This window comes from Oncorhynchus gorbuscha, linkage group LG09 (genome assembly GCF_021184085.1).
Source record: "Oncorhynchus gorbuscha isolate QuinsamMale2020 ecotype Even-year linkage group LG09, OgorEven_v1.0, whole genome shotgun sequence".
Taxonomy (NCBI): domain Eukaryota; kingdom Metazoa; phylum Chordata; class Actinopteri; order Salmoniformes; family Salmonidae; genus Oncorhynchus; species Oncorhynchus gorbuscha.
In genome coordinates, this window is record NC_060181.1 from 23,327,050 (window position 1) to 23,348,924 (window position 21,875).

A 21,875-nucleotide genomic window follows, 5' to 3' on the forward strand; every position below is an offset into this window, starting at 1 on the left:
CCATGGTGAGGGGGCCAGATAGGCGTGTGTGTGTGTGTGTGTGTGTGTGTGTGTGTGTGTGTGTGTGTGTGTGTGTGTGTGTGTGTGTGTGTGTGTGTGTGTGTGTGTGTGTGTGTGTGTGTGTGTGTGTGTGTGTGTGTGTGTGTGTGTGTGTGTGTGTGCTGCCAGGGAGGAATGGTATGCGTAGGCAGCATGACGATTGCACAATACAGTACATCAATACAGTCCCGGCAGCATAGGAGCTGGTCCTTTCTGTTGAGAGTGAGAGGATATACAGAAGAACCAATGCCAAGGAGCTATGCAGTTTTCCATGTCTACTTAGACGTGAATATCTTTGTCTCACTGTCTTGTCTCAGTAAGTGGTGGTTACCATCAGAAACAAAGAAAATAAAATGCAGCCCCCCCCCCCCTCCAGTTTATCAGTGTCCATGATTGAATCCATGCTCCATGCCTTTAAATGAATCTGAGTATTCAGTATTCAACAGGAAAAGACTCAAAGTCACAAATGGGATGAATAAAAGAGAATAAACAAAGCATTAAATAGAATGTTAAGAAGTCGTATTATCATTAGAAGTGTTATCAGACTGTGACAGCATCAGGGTCTAATTGGCCATGGGAAACCCCACAACTTTGTGAGTCAGTGTGTGTGTGTGTGTGTGCGTGTGTGTGTGTGTGTGTGTGTGTGTGTGTGTGTGTGTGTGTGTGTGTGTGTGTGTGTGTGTGTGTGTGTGTGTGTGTGTGTGTGTGTGTGTGTGTGTGTGTGTGTGTGTGTGTGCTTTGAGCAGATCTAGTACTCAGTATCATAGTAGCACTAACAATCTATAATGAAACCATGAGAGTTGTGGAAGCTGGAAACAGTAGAGAATTATTAGATCCTTCCTAATGCCTTTAGTTCAAGGTGTTGCTAAGCAAAAATGGGGAATGTTAAAATAATTCAAATTTAGAAGCTGTGGTGGCGTATGCAACTTTAAAACGGCAGTGAATCCATTACATTATGTAATTTTAAAAAGAAGTGAATCCATTACATTATGTCATTTTAAAAAGCAGTGGATCCATTACATTATGTAATTTTAAAAAGCAGTGAATCCATTACATTATGTCATTTTAAAAAGCAGTGGATCCATTACATTATGTAATTTTAAAAAGAAGTGAATCCATTACATTATGTCATTTTAAAAAGCAGTGGATCCATTACATTATGTAATTTTAAAAAGCAGTGAATCCATTACATTATGTAATTTTAAAAATAAGTGAATCCATTACATTATGTCATTTTAAAAAGCAGTGGATCCATTACATTCTGGAGATGTAACAGAACTGGAGGGAGTGTCTTGCTTCTTTCCGAAAATGTTTGATGTATATTTCAATAACACAGAAATTGCAGCGAGTATCAAGGCTGTGCATGTATTCATGGTGGACAGGTGGGTGGGTAGTGGGTGAGTAGGCATGGGGGACCAGAATAAATATATGGGGAGGTAAATGACGTGGCTGCAGACTGGAGATGCTACATAGTGTAGCAGTCAGCTGGCAGAGGAGGGACAGAGGAGGGGCAGAGGAGAGGAGGGTGGCAGATGAGGGGCAGAGGGTAGGAGGGTGGCAGTGGGGACTGGAGGGTAGAGAATGGGTAGAGGGGTAGGAGGTTCTGTCTGAAGACTGGAGGGCTACACAGTTAGTTATCAGCTGACAGAGGAGAGGTAGAATGGTCCATCATGGGGGTAAAGCAGGGAAGACATTTGACTGCAAATTTGATTGACATTGTGTTTGTGTGAGTTATGTTTGGTCTTCCTTAGCCTTGGACGAGGGTTAGGGGTGGACTAGTCTACTTGGCATAGTCGTTGATTCTTGGAAATGCTAGATGTTTGTGCTTCCTTTATGCCAAGTTTCATGACACAGACTGTAATACAGTTAAAGTTCTTAAAGGATGATGTAAATCATTCACCTACTGTGTGTAATAAACATGCAGATGATGTTTTAACCATGTGTGCCTTTCTGTAGATACATGCTTTGATGCTATACATGGACAACATGTCTGTCTGGCTTCAGGGGCAGTCCAGTAGGCCTATACAGTGTGTGTTTTTGATTAGATCTGGTTTGATGTGGACTGATGAGGTCCTTAGAGAACTTCAGGTCTATAACAGTGTGTGTTTTTGATTATATCTGGTTTGATGTGGACTGATGAGGTCCTTCGAGACCAGCAGGTCTATAACGGTGTGTGTTTTTGATTATATCTGGTTTGATGTGGACTGATGAGGTCCTTAGAGAACAGCAGGTCTATAACGGTGTGTGTTTTTGATTATATCTGGTTTGATGTGGACTGATGAGGTCCTTAGAGACCAGCAGGTCTATAACGGTGTGTGTTTTTGATTATATCTGGTTTGATGTGGACTGATGAGGTCCTTAGAGAACAGCAGGTTTATAACGGTGTGTGTTTTTGATTATATCTGGTTTGATGTGGACTGATGAGGTCCTTAGAGACCAGCAGGTCTATAACGGTGTGTGTTTTTGATTATATCTGGTTTGATGTGGACTGATGAGGTCCTTAGAGAACAGCAGGTCTATAACGGTGTGTGTTTTTGATTATATCTGGTTTGATGTGGACTGATGAGGTCCTTAGAGAACAGCAGGTCTATAACGGTGTGTATTTTTGATTATATCTGGTTTGATGTGGACTGATGAGGTCCTTAGAGACCAGCAGGTCTATAACGGTGTGTGTTTTTGATTATATCTGGTTTGATGTGGACTGATGAGGTCCTTAGAGACCAGCAGGTCTATAACGGTGTGTGTTTTTGATTATATCTGGTTTGATGTGGACTGATGAGGTCCTTAGAGACCAGCAGGTCTATAACGGTGTGTGTTTTTCATTATATCTGGTTTGATGTGGACTGATGAGGTCCTTCGAGACCAGCAGGTCTATAACGGTGTGTGTTTTTGATTATATCTGGTTTGATGTGGACTGATGAGGTCCTTAGAGAACAGCAGGTCTATAACGGTGTGTGGTTTTGATTAGATCTGGTTTGATGTGGACTGATGAGGTCCTTAGAGACCAACAGGTCTATAACGGTGTGTGTTTTTGATTATATCTGGTTTGATGTGGACTGATGAGGTCCTTAGAGACCAGCAGGTCTATAACGGTGTGTGTTTTTGATTATATCTGGTTTGATGTGGACTGATGAGGTCCTTAGAGACCAGCAGGTCTATAACGGTGTGTGTTTTTGATTATATCTGGTTTGATGTGGACTGATGAGGTCCTTAGAGACCAGCAGGTCTATAACGGTGTGTGTTTTTCATTATATCTGGTTTGATGTGGACTGATGTCCTTAGAAAACAGCAGATCTAAAAGTGGGAACTAATACAGTCAATAAAGCTCTTTAATTAAATAAAATATAAATTCAAACTCCCAGATAGATCAGAGCAGAGCATCTGAGTCACCAGCTGGATCAGAAGCCATCACATCCAACATGAGTCTCTCAGTCCTGTTCATTGGATGAGTGACTACAAGGGATAAACAACAGAAACAATGAGAGGGAATAGAAGAAGAATATAAGGAGAAGAGAAGAGCCTTACCTTCATAATATAATTTAAAACCGTGAGCGCTCACAGCGAAGTCACTGGTAAGACGCAGGGAGAAGACGGACCCCGTGCTCGTGACCGGTGGTGGCATTGAGAATCCTGTTAACCTATGGCGAGAGAGGAGACGACAAACAAATCAGAATGATCTGAAAATAATACATTACACCAATCAGAATGATTTGGAGATGCCATTAACCAATAGCACACAGACACCAGTCAGAATAACCAATAAGATACTACTAATCAATAACATACACCAATCAAAATGATCTGGAGTTCAACATAAAATGCCAATACTACCCTGACATGTCTCACCAAACAGTCAGCCTAATGTTGTGTCATTCAGCTAAAGCAGCTTAGTGGAGTTACAGTACATTAAACACTGGAGCCAGCAGCAGAGTACTGAGTGGTGGAGTTACATTAAACACATGGAGTCAGCAGCAGAGCACCGAGTGGTGGAGTTACATTAAACACTTGGAGTCAGCCGCACAGTACTGAGTGGTGGAGTTACATTAAACACTTGGAGCCAGCAGCAGAGTACTGAGTGGTGGAGTTATATTAAACACTTGGAGTCAGCAGCAGAGCACCGAGTGGTGGAGTTACATTAAACACTTGGAGCCAGCAGCAGAGCACCGAGTGGTGGAGTTACATTAAACACATGGAGCCAGCAGCAGAGCACCGAGTGGTGGAGTTACATTAAACACTTGGAGTCAGCCGCATAGTACTGAGTGGTGGAGTTACATTAAACACTTGGAGTCAGCCGCACAGTACTGAGTAGTGGAGTTACATTAAACACTTGGAGTCAGCAGCAGAGCACTGAGTGGGGGAGTTACATTAAACACTGGAGCCAGCAACACAGTACTGCAAGGTGAATGGATCACCTTTAAATGTGTAGGGAGAACAGATTGATTCTACGGCCCCATTTCAAAGTAAAGATCATTATAACATTTCAAATGTACATGGGCTCAGGCTTACTTATGGGCTACACTAGCTCTGCTTGGAAGGCTGTTAACATTTCACTAAAGGGATTTCTCCTCCAAAAGCCATACTGTGAAGAGAGGTGAGAGAAATATACACATCAATAGAGGCCAGAATTAGACATAAAAAGTACTGAATATTTAAACACTCTGAAAATGACAGTGTATAGATGTGTGCTTCAAACCACGTCGGTCGGAGCAATGGTACATAATACCTATTGGTTATGCTAATAGACTTGTAAGTGAAATATTTATAAAAACTTTTGCATAACCACCCTAGGAGATCACAGAGTATCCCTGTAGTATGATTAACCTTTCAACTTGTCATCGGCTTCAAATAACTTGAGAGAGAATAGAATAAAGTGAATACCTTCCTTACCGCATGGCTTTAACAAATCATCTCTCTAAAGGGTTTCTCTCCACCCTCCATTGGCCCACAATGGGATAACCAAGGACATACAGTATTTTCAGTCTAATGCATACAGATAGATGTAGGATCTTAATTTGAGCCAGTTTGCTACAGCAGGAAAATTATCCTGGAGCAAGAGGAAATGTAGATTATTATATGGATAATAATTCATGGACATTTTTTGTAGATGTTGATACATTTTTGGGACAAATCTAGTCTGAGATTTTAAATTGGATATAACAAACTTTAACAACCTTTTAAAACCTTGACTACACTTCAAGTTCTTATTTCCTGCTGGGCAGGAAAATTCTCAGCAACAAAAGAGTGATCAAATTAAGATCCTACATCTGTATGAACATACATATTTCAGAGATGTTATTTGCCAATCTCTTTGATCGTCTGATGGCCACAGGGTCATTACAAATACATGTTCCACTTTTACGTGTACTGTATTTGATAGTAGAATCTCAATAAGACTATCAAGCAAGAAGCAGAAAGACAATGTATTGTGAGTGAAGTGACAAGTTTTCCTATATAATTGGACAAAAACACCAATTACAAGTGAGCTGTGAAGGTGGACAAAAAACACCTGGGTGTCTTCTTTCCCCCCATCTTCCTCTCTTTTCTACTCCTCCAATCTGTTTTCCTCCCTCTTCCTCCCCTTTCTACTCCTCTGCTCCTTCTCATCTCCTCACAATTTTCCTTCACTCCATTTGCATAGTCCTCCTTACACACACCTCTCCCCTAGCGGTGGCCTCCCCTGCTGGTGCTTTCAGTGCATTTCACATCAGCTATCTGGCTTTGGTCACATTCCAGTTCCACTACATTGCAGAAAGGCATCAGATAGCTACAGTGCCTTCAGAAAGTATTCATACCCTTGACTTATTCCCCATGTTGTTGTGTTACAGCCTGAATGTATATGTTTTTCTCACCCATCTACACACAATACATAATGACAAACTGAAAATATGTTTTTAGAAGAAATGTATTGAAAATGATACACAAAAATAATCAAATTTACATAAGTATTCACACCCCTGAGTCAATACATGTTAGAATCACCTTTGGCAGTGATTACAGCTGTGAGTCTTTCTGGGTAAGTCTCGAAGAGCTTTGCACACCTGGATTGTACAATATTTGCACATTATTAATAAAAACATTTTTCATGATCTGTCAAGTTGGTTGTTGGTCATTGCTCGACAGCCATTTTCAAGTCTTGCCATAGATTTTCAAGCAGATTTAGGTTGTCTTGGTAAGCAACTCCATTGTATATTTGGCTTTGTGTTTAAGGTTATTGTCCTGCTGAAAGGTGAATTTGTCTCCCAGTGTCTGTTGGAAAGCAGACTAAAACAGGTTCTTCTCTATGATTTTGCCTGTGCTGAGCTCAATTTAATTTATTTGTACCATAAAAAACTCCCTAGCCTTTGCCAATGACAAGCATACCCATAACATGATGCAGCCACCACCATGCTTGAAAATATGAAGAGGGGTACTCAGTGATGTGATGTGTTGGATTTGCCCCAAACACAACGCTTTGTATTCAGGGCATAAAGTTAACTTCTTTGCCACATTTTTTGCAGTTTTTCTTTAGTGTCTTATTGCAAACAGGATGCATGTTTTGGAATATTTGTATTTTCACTCTGTCATTTAGGTTAGTATTGTGGATGTTAACGTTGTTGATCCATCCTCAGTTTTCTCCTATCACAGGCATTAAACTCTGTAACAATTGGCCTCATCGTGAAATCCCTGAGCGGTTTCCTTCCTCTCCGGAAACTGAGTTAGGAAGGGCACCTGTATCTTTGTAGTGACTGGGTGTATTGATATTCAATGTGTGTTTTTTAATTTGATCTTTTTATCTACCAATAGGTGCCCTTCTTTGAGAGGCATTGGAAAACTTCCCTGGTCTTGTGGTTGAATCTGTGTTTGAAATTCACTGCTAGACTGAGGGACCTTACATATATGTGGGTGGTTCAAAGAGGAGGTAATCATTCAACTTGTGACTTGTTAAGCAAGTTTTTATTACTGAATTTATTTAGTATTCAAACAGTTTTAATTTCAGCTTTTTTAATTAATTTGTAAAAAAGATATATATATATAAAAAAAATCCACTTTGACGTTATGTATTGTGTGTAGGCCAGTGACACAGCATCTAAATATAATCCATTTTACATTCAGGCTGTAAGACAGCAAAATGTGGACAATGTCAAGGGGTGTAAATACTTTCTGAAAGCACTGTATATCATATGATGTAGTTAGCTGGTGTCTTAAATACCTGTCCAGGAGCTGTGCGATCCGGCATGTGTCTGAAATGTAGTCAGCCTGAAACACAGCCTTTGACTAATATGTGACTCATTTCAGGAAACAAGCCTTATGTCACACGTCACTACTTCACAGAAGCAGTATTTGAACGGAAACATTCATTTTCTTTGATTTTGGCAGAAATGCCTTCTTGAACATGTCAAATTGAATGTGCTTTAATAACAAACTTTTATTCCAACCATCAATACGAATAAAATTGTTAAAATTACGAGCCTAGTTGGTTTTGCCATGGAAATAGACAGGAACCTTCCCACTAGCCATGATTGGTTGAAATAATGTATGGGAGATGAGTTTGGATTGGTCTGCTATGTAGCACGCTTCTGTCTATAACGTGAGCTGTTCAGTATGTGTTGACAGTCCTTTCTACTGCACCGTTGTTGAAAGATATAATGTTAGCCATCGAGAACTACAGAAGTTTTGCTAATTTTCTCAACAACATTGATGCCCAGAATTTAGCCGGGGCTATCGGCAGATCAGTAGGAAAAACTGATGGGCTACTTTCTGCACACGTGACGGTCAGTGTTAACCGGAGTGACTTGACACAAAGCTGGCCACACAAGATGAAGCTACAAACAAAACAGAGTTAAATAGTTCCAGTCGGCTGTTAAGCGTTCATCCATGTATGCTGGTAAGAGTCTTGCTACATTTTTAGAGAAGTTTCTCATTTTTTCAGAATGTCATTGTTATTGCAAGTTAAAGCTTACTGTTAGTTAGCAAGAAAATGTTAGCTTGCTAGTGATAGCCTAATGTTAGCTAGTTAACATTGAACCAAGTTTGTTATATTCATACTACAGCTATGCAAATGTTTGTATTGGTGGTAGTAGTATGAGTTGGGGTTATGCTGGTTCATTGTTTAGCTAGCTAGCTAGCTACCATGTCTAAACAAAAGACTCCACAATATTTTTATCTGGACACTTTTTGTTTTTAATATTGCTACTATGCAAGTACTATCACTGTACCGTTTACACCATCTGTATCCTGATCATGTCACAAATAAACTTTTTGGGATATAGCGTGTGTTTACCACATGGCCTCACACATGTGACTCCTTAAAGAGATGGATGGGACTAAGGTTTAAGAGGGTGTGAATGATGCTGAATGGGTGTAGACAAAGAAGAGCTCTCCAGTAGGTACCAAAATATTAAAGGGCCATTTTTTCAAAAGTGGGGTACAAGCTTATCAACTTTCAAAGCGGAATTACTTTCCAATTGTTCCTCAACTGCAGTGTACGATATACAATTTACTAACTCTGAGTCTCTACTTTTATCCAATGTAAAAAAAATAAAAATTGCGCTACATATGGACATTTACAACGTACAGCATTTATTAACACCCATTACTACAATTCAAATTTACCTCAGCCAAGCTGAACAGGTCAGCGACCATTATGCCAATTACAATAACTACTAGAAACAAGCTTGCTGTATTATGTGGACCAAAGCAGAGTCCTTAGCAGGACTAATCATTGTTGTTTTGGGTTATACAGTATAGTTTATTGGTACACTGAGTTGGTACACTGAGTTCCAGGGACTGTTTGTGGATTACATCTGCTTGGGAGGACACACACACAGCTTCCTGCAATGAGAGTCTGCATGCGTATCCCCTTGGGGTCATGGAGGCCTTTCTTAACTGCTGTGCAAGTTGGAACGAATACATCTCCCCTCTGTGCCTTCAGCACCCAACAGCCAGAACCATACTGTTCATATTGCTCTACAAGTCCATGCTGTCTCTTCCTAGTGGAACTAGGTTCAAATTGGTTAGACGGGGCCTTGGCAGGGAACATGAGGCTCCCCCCGTCTTAACCCCAGTTACTCATAAGCTCAAGCCGTATGCTTTTATATTTAAAAGCCACCTTGCTGACACATCATAGTATCGCCTTTCTCAAGATTTAAAACCAAAGGTTATGTTTAAAATGCTTAAGGATCCACCCTTTTTTATATTTTTGCCTAAAATGATATACCCAAATCTAACTGTCTGTAGCTCAGGACCTGAAGCAAGGATATGCATATTCTATTTGAAAGGAAACCCTTTGAAGTTTGTGGAAATGTGAAATTAATGTAGGAGAATATAACATATTATATCTGGTAAAAGATAATACAAAGAAAAAAACATTTTGTACCATCATCTTTGAAATGCAAGAGAAAGGCCATAATGTATTATACCATCCCAGGCACAATTTAGATGTTGGCTACTGGATGGCAGCAGTGTATGTGCAAAGTGTTAGACTGATCCAATGAACCATTGCATTTAAGTTCAAAATGTTGTACCAAGACTCCCCAAATGTGCCTGATTTGTTTATTGATACATTTTCAAGATCATAATTGTGCACTCTCCTTACTTACAACCTCATGCTAATCACATTAGCTCAACCGTCCTGCAGGGACCCACCGATCCTGTAGAGGTTTTAAAAGGAGCAGAAGCAAGGACACTGCAGTCCACTTTTGATTACTGAAACACCTTTGACCATACATCTGCAAGGGAGAAGCTGCAAAAGGAAAAAACTGTTTTTGTTCCTATTTTGGGTGGTTTCCAAAAGTAGGCCTCAGAATATTTCCGATTATAATGAACAAGATCTCCTTTCAACACAATGAGAATGCTTTGATCCCTCATTCTGTGAACATGAAACGTTAAAACACAAAAGAACCATTACACTCATACTTCTAATGTTGTATTATTCACCATTTGCATACCCCTCCCTTTAATCTGGTAATTACATTCGACAAATGCGCTCACTCACTCACTGACTCATACCCCCCTTTAGGGCAGGCCTGGTTGCAGCTAGATATGATTGAGTCACGTCGGGGACAATTTTAGCATTTTAGCTAACCCTAAACCTTACCCTTTCCCTAACTTTAACCTAATTCTCCTGACCTGCCACGTTAGTTCTCCTAACCTGCTTCGAAAATTAACTTCTGCTAGTCCAGACCTGCCCTGGGAGCAGTGTAAGTAGCCACTAATGCGATACAGCTGTATTTTCATGATAACCATGTTTCCCTACCTCCTCTCAGCCCTTAAATAAAAGTAGCTTTCTGTGGAGGGACAAATAAAAACACTCCATGTCACAGCAACAGTGTTTTGCATGATGGCAGCTACTACTCGCCATTGAAGGTCTGCTCACCATACCATTTTGTGAGGAATGCTCACAATTCTCCTCAACACTCTGGATAGAGAAACAGAGAGTGGTAGGGCTGTCACTAGTGCTTAAGGTTTCCAGAGGGAAGCAAGACTGGGAGATCAGCAAGACTGTTCAGATCACCACTCTTCTCTGCAGGCATCTTATTCAGGCTGATTGTCAGAGACAGAACCCTAAGCCGGCTGCAGACGGGCTGAAATTACATTACCCACTGAATGAGTAGAGATTCATCTTTTTAAAAGTGCTTTCCCCTTTACTAGCAATACATCAGAGTGCAACGTGTAGTCATACCACTTGATTTTCCCCAATAAAGGCCCCTACGCTTTCTGAGATAATGTGATTCAGGAAGGCAGGAGTCTTCTCTCAGCTCCTCCATTCTTTGGTAGTAAACACACAGCGATGCATCTGGAGATAGTGTACAACTCAATGATGTGAGTTTCTGACAGATCGCTTTAATAAAAGATCCAAATGTGGGTTCCTGTTGTTTGTAGACGATTATCAGGTGGAATGGAGAGAGCACGCAAAGACCTACCATGGTCTTGTTCTGTATCGCAACATTTTTTCACAATGCTTTTCGCCTAGACCTAATACTCTGGACCTGCCAATTTCCCCTCCACATGTTTCACAGCTAGGCTGTGTCCATCACATTAACAACAGAGCAGAAGTCCACGCTAATGAGACAAAAAGCATCCATTAATAGCCGTCTATTGATTCAACATTATTATGCGTAGGGGAAAACACTCTTGCTTTCATTCCATTGGGGCAAAACAAAGTGTGTTGACTATCTACCAGCCCAAAACTGTTTCTTTGAGACCAATTTGTTTTGTGAGAGTGACAACTGTCCCCACAGCTCTGAAACATGCATCATTAGTAAATTGGCCCCTAAAGGTTGCTAAAAGAAAGAGGAGGCCAATAGAGCCACATGAAAGGAATTAACCTACATTGTTGCGAGTAAAGTAAACATCTCTATTAGGCGTAACACACTATGATATAATGACATGTTTAAAAATTATATTTAATGACAAAACATGTTTAGGCATTGGTTTATCATTACATTAAACGAATGGCAAAAAAATGTAATTTCAAAACTATTACCTGTAATCCCATTCTATAAATTTAGAGCTCTATTAAATCTGTAAGCGTTACAAAAGGTAATTTCCGATTCAGCTGATATATACAGCATTTACGGTGAATTCAGTCTCTGCTATATCGGGAACATTGCCCATAAATTTCAATCACGCTGTAAAGCTAAACTTCTGTGATGTGGTTTGAATTGGGCCCCTAGTCTTTCTGTCCTCCTTTTTTGTTTATTTTTGTTTAAAACAAATTGTTCTAAAGGCACCCGCAGAGGGGAACATCCCCCAGGGAGAATCTGCCATGATTTATTTTTGTCTATGGACAGACTATAACTTGTATATTCCCACTGTTGTTTATTATCTACAAAATAATTGAACATAAGTGGAAAAGAGGGCAAATATCCCCCGGCGCCTTTCTGTTTTAATTTTCCAAAAGTTACCAAGGTTTGTGTTTGTGTGTGTGAGTGCGTATGCATGTTCTTCTCTCGGTTGGTTTTGATTTGGAGGCACTAGTCACCTCCAAAACAGTTCAAATAAGTTGAATCTGCTACTACTCCAAGGCAGTTGCAGTGAGAAACTGTCTTCTTGGTCTTTGGGTTAGCGCTCAAGACGCAAAACCACGGTCCTTAATGCTTGATGATATCTTGGGGTTGTTTTGTTTCTGTGGAATTATTGTCACTAGAAAGTGATTTTCTCTCAAGGAAGCACAACCTTATCTCCAACAGTAAAACCAGAAAACCTATACTCGAGACTGCAAACTCAATATACACACTGCAAATTCACCAATAAGTTTGGCCTCTAGCAGTGGCTTTCACTTCAATTTCAAAATAAATACAAAAGTAATGGCTTATGTTTTGCCTCTGTCCTTGAAAGTAGAAAAAGGGGAAGAGAGACAGCACAAGCAAGCGAAAGAGGCAAATATATTTTGTCAATGACAACCTACTGGGGTGAACCATAACCACACATCTCTTCTTCTAATGTTGCAACATGTCGTCATGTGAAACATTGCCTTTAAATATGAATAGCCACCACCTGTCTGTCTTGCTGAGTGTCTCTGTAAATGGAAACAGATGATATCTTCGGTACCCCCAAAAGATGCAATCCCTCTCATGTGCAAAAATGTGCCATAAATCTTATAGTCTGCGTAGGTGGCTCCTACTGTTGGCAGTCATTCAAGCAAAGCACTCACTTTGTTTCAAATACTGAGCTTCGAAACAGCTCAACCAGAGCTATTTTCACCACTTTAGATGTGGTTTGACGTCTTTTGAAATTATTGTGACAGAAAGAGAACGACTCAAGAGAATTAAGCACAAGTTATAATGCATGGTTGAGCAGTACATAAATTGTAGCATGCGGATAACAAACAGTAGGACCTAATATGCACCATGCACTCACAAATAACAGACATTTGTGCTAGTAGTTTGGGCATATCGAGTAATAAAAAAACTGCAGGAATATTCAAGAGGCATAAACACACTTACTGTGAGGCCTCTAGGGACTGTTTCCCAAGCATTGGAACCTAGGGACCTTGTTCATGCAAGGAGCGTAGAAGTACTAACAGCATATATGGAGGTAGAATCTTCTCTAGAGCAAAACAGTACATCTGAGCAATTGACAAATCATCCCCAGGCAGCCAGCGGCTCAAAGTAGGTAAAGATAGGGAAGGATAGAGAGAGAGAGAGAGATGCTAGAAAGGCTTATTGGCTGAAGAAAGCTCTGGTGCATTTGTGAAATTCACTCTCATTCATCATTTCCATAGAAAAAGCCAGCTTTTGAGAAGAATTATCGAAATGAAGCAGATTTCTTGGCGGACTGCCAACATCCAAAGGTGGAGTGAAAAAAAACAATTTATTATCAATAAAGGGCAGAGGAGCAAAGCATAATTCCTTCCTTTTCAAGTGCCCACCCTCGCAACCAATCAACAATCTTAAAATTAAAAAAATTACTTCACAGAAATATGTTATGTGGAGATATGTGCACAGGGTGCAGTTTCAGAACGTGTCCCATGTCTATCCAGTTATGTGTGGAAGTAGAGGGACAGTCTTCAAACAGTTGATGATGATGAAGGTGTCTGTCCGTCTGCAGTGACCACCTGGATTCTCTGACAGAGTCAGGTGTAAGTTTTATGCCTTTGGCCATGACTGCCTACTTTGACCCAATATACTGTGCACTGAGAATAGTAAATATTAGGAAAACCCATCAGCATTGTGGTTCTTGACACAAACCGGTGTGTCTTGCACCTACCACCATACCCCGTTCAAAGGCACTTATTTTGTTCTTAATTTTTTGTATACTCAGGGTATAGGGAATAGGGCGCCCTTTGGGATGCATCTATCACTCCAGTGTTAATTGCTAAATGATAATTACTTCGCCACTATGGCCTATTTATTGCCTTACCTCCTTACTCCATTTGCACACACTGTATACAGATTTATTTTTTTGTGTTAATTGACTGTACGTTTATTTATCCCATGTGTAACTCTGAGTTGTTGTTTTGTCACAATGCTTTGCTTTATCTTGGCCAGGTCACACTTGTAAATTAGAACTTGTTCTCAACTGGCCTACCTGGTTAAATAAAGGTGAAATAAAAAATAAATGCAAATAAATAAAAAATAGAAAAATTCCACGTGTCACATAAATGAAATGTAATCATAAATGAAATGTAATCCGATCAACACTCATGGCAGACATACAGACACCTAGAGCAGATTAATAGTAAAAGGAGATGAGGAGAACCACACATATGTTTGGCGGATGAGTAAATAGGGGAGAGATGATCTAGGGGGACACATTGTCGACCAATATTAATGTACATACCTGTACACATCAGGGACTGGGGTTACATACTACGATTTGTCTTGAGCTAAATCCATTTATACTGAACAAAAATATAAAACGCAACATGCAACAATTTCAACGATTTTACTGAGTTACAGGTCATATAAGAAATGAGTCAACTGAAACAAATTCCTTAGTCCCTAATCTATGGATTTCACATGACTGGGCAGGGGCACAGCCATGGGTGGGCCTGTGAGGGCCCACCCACTGGGGAGCCAGGCCCAGTCAATCAGAATGAGTTTTTCCCCACAGACAGAAATACTCCTCAGTTTCATCAGCTTTCTGGGTGGATGATCTCAGATTATCTTGCAGGTGAAGAAGCCGGATGTGTAGGTCCTGAGCTGGCGTGGTTACACATGGTCTGCGGTTGTGAGGCCAGTTGGACGTACTGCCATTCTCTAAAATGACGTTGGATGTGGCTTATAGTAGGGAACATTAAATTATCTTGCAACAGCTCTTGTGGACATTCCTACAGTCAGCATGCCAATTGTACACTCCCTCAAAACTTCAGACATTTGTGGCATTGTGTTTGTGGGACAAAACTGCACATTGAAGAGTGGCCTTTTATTTTCCCCAGCACAAGGTGCACCTGTGTAATGATCATGCCGTTGAATCAGCTTCTCGATATGCCACACTTATGGATGGATTATCTTAGCCAATGAGAAATGCTCAATTTCTGGGATATTTTAATTCAGCTCATGAAAGATAGGACCAACACTTCACATGTTGCGTTGTCTGTTTACAATGGCAGTGATTAAAGTAACCGTCCAGTGAAAATCTCACTTTTAAAAGACTTTATTCTTTACTCATACCCAAATAATGTTGTTGACTCATCCTATACTCATATTAGTGGCCAAAGCATGAATTGGACATGTTTGTTTTGCTTTTGTTCAAAAACCCCACCTCGAACTTGTATCTCAAAGAGATTACTTAAACAATGCTTGCTATTTCCTCAGAGGTTTATGTCATCATCCTGAGGAGGATGTTCTGGCCAATTAGCTACTCACATGAATATTTTTTTAACAAATATTTATTTTGTTTGGTACAACCACACCATTCCAACATACTTAATTACATTTTTTTTGGGAAAAACTATTTCACTCATATTGTAATTAATTATAGGTCATATTTCATAGACATCTGGAAACACTGGACAGTTACTTGTACCCTTTATTTCAGGATATCCTCACCTTAGACCCTTAGGCCATGTGACTAGCATTGATTCTGCCAAGTACCTACATACACTATTAGTCCCTTGCAGAGATGGAGAAACGCAGCTTTCATTTTCCCATTATAATGACCCCTCCCATCACAGACAGATAGGCAGAATCAGATTTCCCAGGGCTGTGTCCCAAAAAGCACACTTTTCCCTATAAAGTGCACTACTTCTGACCAGGGCTCTATATAAGGAATAGGGTGCAATCCTGGCACACTACACTGTTCTGTTAGTGTTGTGGTAGAAACTGAACTGAGCTAGTAATCAAATAAAGAATTATAGTAATGAAAAAATTATATGGACAATGGCAGTAAACAACCCTGAATTCATATGCAACGATCCAAGATTTTACTATTCATATCATGGCCAATTGTTTTGACTTTATTTTAAATATTCCTCTCACATCTCAGCAATGAATATGGTTCACTCTACCTATGATTATTTATTTGCAATAATTTGAAAAACTAATCATTAGTAACATTTCAAGAAACATTTAATCAGTACCAAATATGCAATCATTAAAATGAAATATTTCGCAGCTTCATGGATACGTAGGATATTATTAGCAAGAGGCATCGCAACAATGTGCAAAGTATTTACACAGTATTCCACTACTTGATAAAAAGCTATCTTATATCTTATGTTGCAAAGGTACTTAGCTTTGGAAAATCTTCCCAGTATTCCAATGGCCCAAAAATTACTATCCATGGCTTGCACATTTCGTCACAATGTTGTTTTTAACGTAAATTTTTAAGACTGATGTCGTTCTACTCAATGCATTTTCACTGGGCGCTGATGAATATTTGGTATAAAGTTAATTAATGTGGCTTGAAAACACAATGCCATTTCTAAAGAAGAAAAATAATTAGTAGGACAAGCTTTCATCATAATTTTGATGTCGCCAGATTGACTTTAGATGCCTTATAACGTTAGCTAGCTAGCTAAGATTGTGTAGACAATCTGATGACAGCATTGCATCCGTCTTAAGAAAATTTGAGAACATGATGATGATGGCAGCATTGTTTCCTACTACATATTTGCCTACTTTAGCAATGTCATCGTATTTCCAGGACACTATAGTATAATTTAGACTGAACTGTTGTTAGCCTCCGTCCAGAATGACTGGGCTTATCAAGACTTTTGGTTCCCAAAACGGCAGAGGAAGGTTTGACAACACGGAGATGGAACATGCAAATAATATTCCACAATCCAGTGAGAGATATAGTTTACATACAGTATCGTATAGTTTCTTGTAGAGGCACTTAGGGAAGTCAAACTTTCCCATCAAGCAACATGTTGGTATACAGTATCCTCATTGCCACTGCAGAGAGAGCAACAGCCCGGTGAGGACGGATGACTGGTGACTCATTTAATAATTTGAAGAGTTCCTGGGCTCTCGGATACACAGTCACAGTGCTGCAGCCTCAGTACTGAAGCCTCCCTCCCTCTACCATGCTGGCTCCAGCATGCCCCAGCTGCCAATAACGCAGCTCAATAACCCACAGTAGAAACCCCTTCTGTTCTGTCCTATCTGCCCAGCCAGACGCACTATTATCCACAGCGACTTCCAGCCTTACCAAAACCAACATTCTAGCAGTGCCATACTTTCTCTCAGCAGGGACAAGCAGTATCTCCGTTTCCCCCATTTACAATCTGCTGCGTCAAAGGACAGTTTCCAGTTTCCACTCAAGCAGTCTTATAGCTGTTTATAAGGAGCCTTCTGTTCACCAAAAACAACAAGGCTGCACTTCTGTTGCTAAAAGGAGTCTGGTTTCTTGAAGTTAGACACAGCGAGTGAATCTACGCACTGTGACTATTATAACCTTCCCTAACCAGAAACTATGGATTTCGCACAAAACTGAAAGTGCGAACCACTGCTTTTAATGAGGGCAAGGCAACTGGAAACATGACTGAATACAAACAGTGAAGCTATTCCCTCCGCAAGGCAATCAAACAAGCAAACCATCCGTATAGAGACAAAGTGGAGTCACAATTCAAAGGCTCAAACAAGAGACGTAGGTGGCAGGGTCTACAGTCAATCACGGATTACAAAAAGAAAACCAGCCCCGTCGCAGACATCGACGTCTTGCTTCCAGAAAAATTAAACGACTTTGCTCGCTTTGAGGACAATACAGTGCCACTGACACGGCCCGCTACCAAAACCTCTGGACTCTCCTTCACCATGGCCAAAGTGAGTAAAACATTTAAACGTGTTAACCCTCGCAAGGCTGCCGGCCCAGACGGCAACCCTAGCCGCGTCCTCAGAGCATACACAGACCAGCTGGTTTTTGTGTTTACGGACATATTCAATCAATCCCCATCCCAATTTGATGTTTCCACATGCTTCAAGATGGCAACCATTGTTCCTGTTCCCAAGAAAGCTAAGGTAACTAAACTAAATGACTAAACTCCCCGTTGCACTCACTTCTGTCATCATGAAGTGCTTTGAGAGACTAGTCAAGGATCATATCACCTCCACCCTACCTGATACCCTAGACCCACTCCATTTTTCTTACCGCCCCAATAGCTCCACAGACAACGCAATCGCCATCAAACTGCCCTATCCCATCTGGACAAGAGGAATGCTTACGTAAGAATGTTGTTCATTGACTACAGCTCAGCATTTAACACCATAGTACCCTCCAAACTCGTCATTAAAGCCAGCAGCATACCACCCTGCATACCACTGCTGGCTTGCTTCTGAAGCTAAGCAGGATTGGTCCTGGTCAGTTCCTGGATGGGAGTCCAGATGCTGCTGGATGTGGTGTTGGAGGGCCAGTAGGAGGCACTCTTTCCTCTGGTCTAAAAAAATATACCCCAGGGCAGTGATTGGGGACACTGCCCTGTGTAGGGTGCCTTCTTTCGGATGGGACGTTAAAAGGGTGTACTGACTCTCTGAGGTCATAAAAGATCCCATGGCACTTATCGTAAGAGTAGGGGTGTTAACCCTGGTGTCCTGGCTAAATTCCCAATCTGGCCCTCAAATCATCACGGTCACCTAATAATCCCCAGTTTACAATTGGCTCAGGGTGTGTTCTCAGCCCTCTCCTGTACTCCCTGTTCATCCATGACTATGTGGCCATGCATGCCTCCAACTCAATCATCAAGTTTGCAGACGACACTACAGTGGTAGGCTTGATTACCAACAATGACGAGACAGCCTACAGGGAGGAGGTGAGGGCACACAGAGTGTGGTGTCAGGAAAACAACCTCTCACTCAACATCAACAAAACAAAGAAGATGATTGTTGAATTCAGCAAACAGCAGAGGGAGCATCCCCCCCATCCACATCGACGGGACACTAGTACAGAAGGTGGAACGTTTTAAGTTCCTCGGTGTACACATCATGGACAAACTGAAATGGTCCACCCACACAGACAGCGGGTGAAGAAGAAATTTGGCGTGTCACCTAAAACACACAAACTTTTGAAGATGCACAATTGACAGTGTCCTGTCGGGCTGTATCTCTGCCTGGTACGGCAACTGCTCCGCCCACAATCGCAAGGCTCTCAAGAGGGTAGTGCGGTCTGCACAACACATCACCTACAAACTACCTACCCTCTAGGACACCTACAGCACCCAATGTCACAGAAAGGCCAAAAAGATAATCATGGACAACAACCAACCGAGCCACTGCCTGTTCACCCCGCTATCATCCAGAAGGCGAGGTCAGTACAGGTGCATCAAAACTGGGACCGAGAGACAGAAGCTGTTTTTCAATCTCAAGGCCATCAGACTGGCCTCTTAAAGCTAGGGGGCAGAATTTTCATTTTTGGATAAATAGCGTGCACAATTTCAACTTTCCTGCTACTCATGCCAAGAATATAAGATATGTATATTATTCATTGATTTGGATAGAAAACACTCTGAAGTTTCTAAAACTGTTTGAATCATGTCTGTGAGTATAACAGAACTTATGTAGCAGGAAAAACCCTGAGGACTAACTGTTCAGAAAATATTTTTCTTCCCATCTCTCTTCACTATATTGTCTTTGCCATTGGATATAATAGCAATCTATTTTCAGTTCCTACCGCTTCCACACGATGTCGCCAGTCTTTGGAATATGGCTGAGATTATTCCTTTGTTTTATCAGGAAGGAAGCCAACTCAGAACGGGGGACACTTTTGTGAGTTGCGCAAGACGTGAAGAGCAGAGCTTTTTTCTTTTCGTTCATGTATTGAATACAGATTGCCCCGTCTACAATTTCATTGATTATTAACGTTAAAAAATACCTAAAGTTGTATTAAAAAAGTAGTTTGAAATATTTTGGCAAAGTTTATAGGTAACTTTTGAAATATTTTGTAGTGACGTTGCGTTTTTCAAAGCTGTTTTTTTTATGGATCAAACGTGCTTTATAAATGGACATTTTCGATATTTATGGACGGAATTAATCGTACAAAAGGACCAATTGTGATGTTTATGGGACATATTGGAGTGCCAACAAAAGTTGCTCGTCAAAGTTAATGCATATTTTATATTTTATGTCAGCGTTTTGTGTAGCGCCTGCTACGCTAGCTCTTTTGGTTACTACTGGTGCAGATGGGTGCATGCTATCAGATAATAGCTTCTTATGCTTTCGCCCGAAAAGCATTTTTAAAATCTGACATGTTGGCTGGATTCACAACGAGTGTAGCTTTAATTGATTATCTTACATGTGTGATTTAATGAAAGTTTGAATTTTATAGCATTTTATTTTAATCTGGCACTCTGCATTTCCCCTGGCAATTGGTCAGTTGAGACGCTAGCGTCTCCCTATCCTCAAGAGGTTCAGCTATCACTAACATAGATTGGCTGCTACCAACATACAGACTCAAATCTCTTGCCACTTTAATACATGGATTTAGTAAAGGTATCACTAGTCACTTAAATAATGCTACTTTAATAATGTCTACATATCCTACATTACTCATCTCATATGTATATACTGTATTCTATACCATCTACTGTATCTTGCCTATGCCGCATGGCCATCGCTCATCCATATGTACAGATTCTTATTCATCCCTTTACATTGTGTATTTGGTAGTCGTTGTGAATTTGTTAGATTACTTGTTAGATATTACTGCACTGTCAGAACTAGAAGCACAAGTATTCCGCTACACTCGCATTAACATCTGCTAACCATGTGTATGTGACCAGTAAAATTTGATTTCATTTGATTGTTGACAGCACAGTGGGTAGGAGAAACAGAATGGCAGTAAAACTGCTGACGTGGAGAGGTTCCTTCATTGTACAGATATACTGTAGAGGTAAATGTGAGGATCATATTTTTTTGAGATGCCATAAATGCACCGTGTAAACAGTATAACAGTATGTATTATTATTTAAAATGACGGCCTACCAAAAGGCCTCCTGCGGTAATGGGGTTTGGGATTAAAAATATATAAACATAGGACAAAACACACATAACGACAAGAGAGACAACATAAAACTACATAAAGAGAGACCTAAGATATTAACATAGCAAGGCAGCCACACATGACAACAACATGGTAGCAACACTACATGGTAGCAGCACAAAACATGGTATAAACATTATTGGGCACAGGCAACAGCATAAAGGGCAAGAATGTAGAGACAACAAAACATCACGCAAAGCAGCCACAACTGTCAGTAAGAGCGTCCATGATTGAGTCTTTGAATGAAGAGATTGAGATAAAACTGTCCAGTTTGAGTGTTTGTTGCAGCTCGTTCCAGTCGCTGACTGCAGCGAACTAAAAAGAGGAGCAACCCAGGGATGTGTGTGTTTTGGGGACTTTTAACAGAATGTGACTGGCAGAACGGGTGTTGTATGTGGAAGATGAGGGCTACAGTAGATATCTGCAAAAGGGGGCAGTGAGGCCTAAGATGGTTTTATAAATAGGTATCAACCAGTGCGTCTTGCGATGGGTATACAGAGATGACCAGATTACAGAGGAGTATAAGTGATGTGTCTTTTAAGAAGCATTGGTGGCAAAGGAGCACATTTGATGGCCGAATGGTAAAAAACATCTAGCCACTCGACAGTACCCTTACCTGCCGATCTGTAAATTATGTCTCCGTAATCTAGCATGGGTAGGATAGTCATCTGAATCAGTGTTAGTTTGGCAGCTGGGGTGAAAGAGGAGTGATTACAATAGAGGAAACCAAGTCTAGATTTAACTTTAGCCTGCAGCCTTCATATGTGCTGAGAGAAGGGCAGTGTACTGTCTAGCCATACTCCCAAGTACTTGTATGAGGTGACTACCTCAAGCTCTAAACCCTCAGAGGTAGTAATCACACCTGTGGGGAGAGGGGCATTCTTCTTACCAATCCACATCCATACCTTTGTTTTGGAGGTGTTCAGAACAAGGTTAAC

General features: G+C 40.6%; 1 protein-coding gene across 1 annotated transcript in view; it reads right to left on the reverse strand.

The window, feature by feature from the left end:
* LOC124043287 (CUB and sushi domain-containing protein 3-like) overlaps positions 1-21,875 on the reverse strand; it is a 720,075-nt gene that overhangs the window by 561,665 nt on the left and 136,535 nt on the right. The window contains exon 3 of the mRNA XM_046361728.1: positions 3,565-3,677. Coding sequence (XP_046217684.1) covers positions 3,565-3,677 — 113 coding nt within the window. The remainder of the gene's footprint in view (positions 1-3,564; positions 3,678-21,875) is intronic.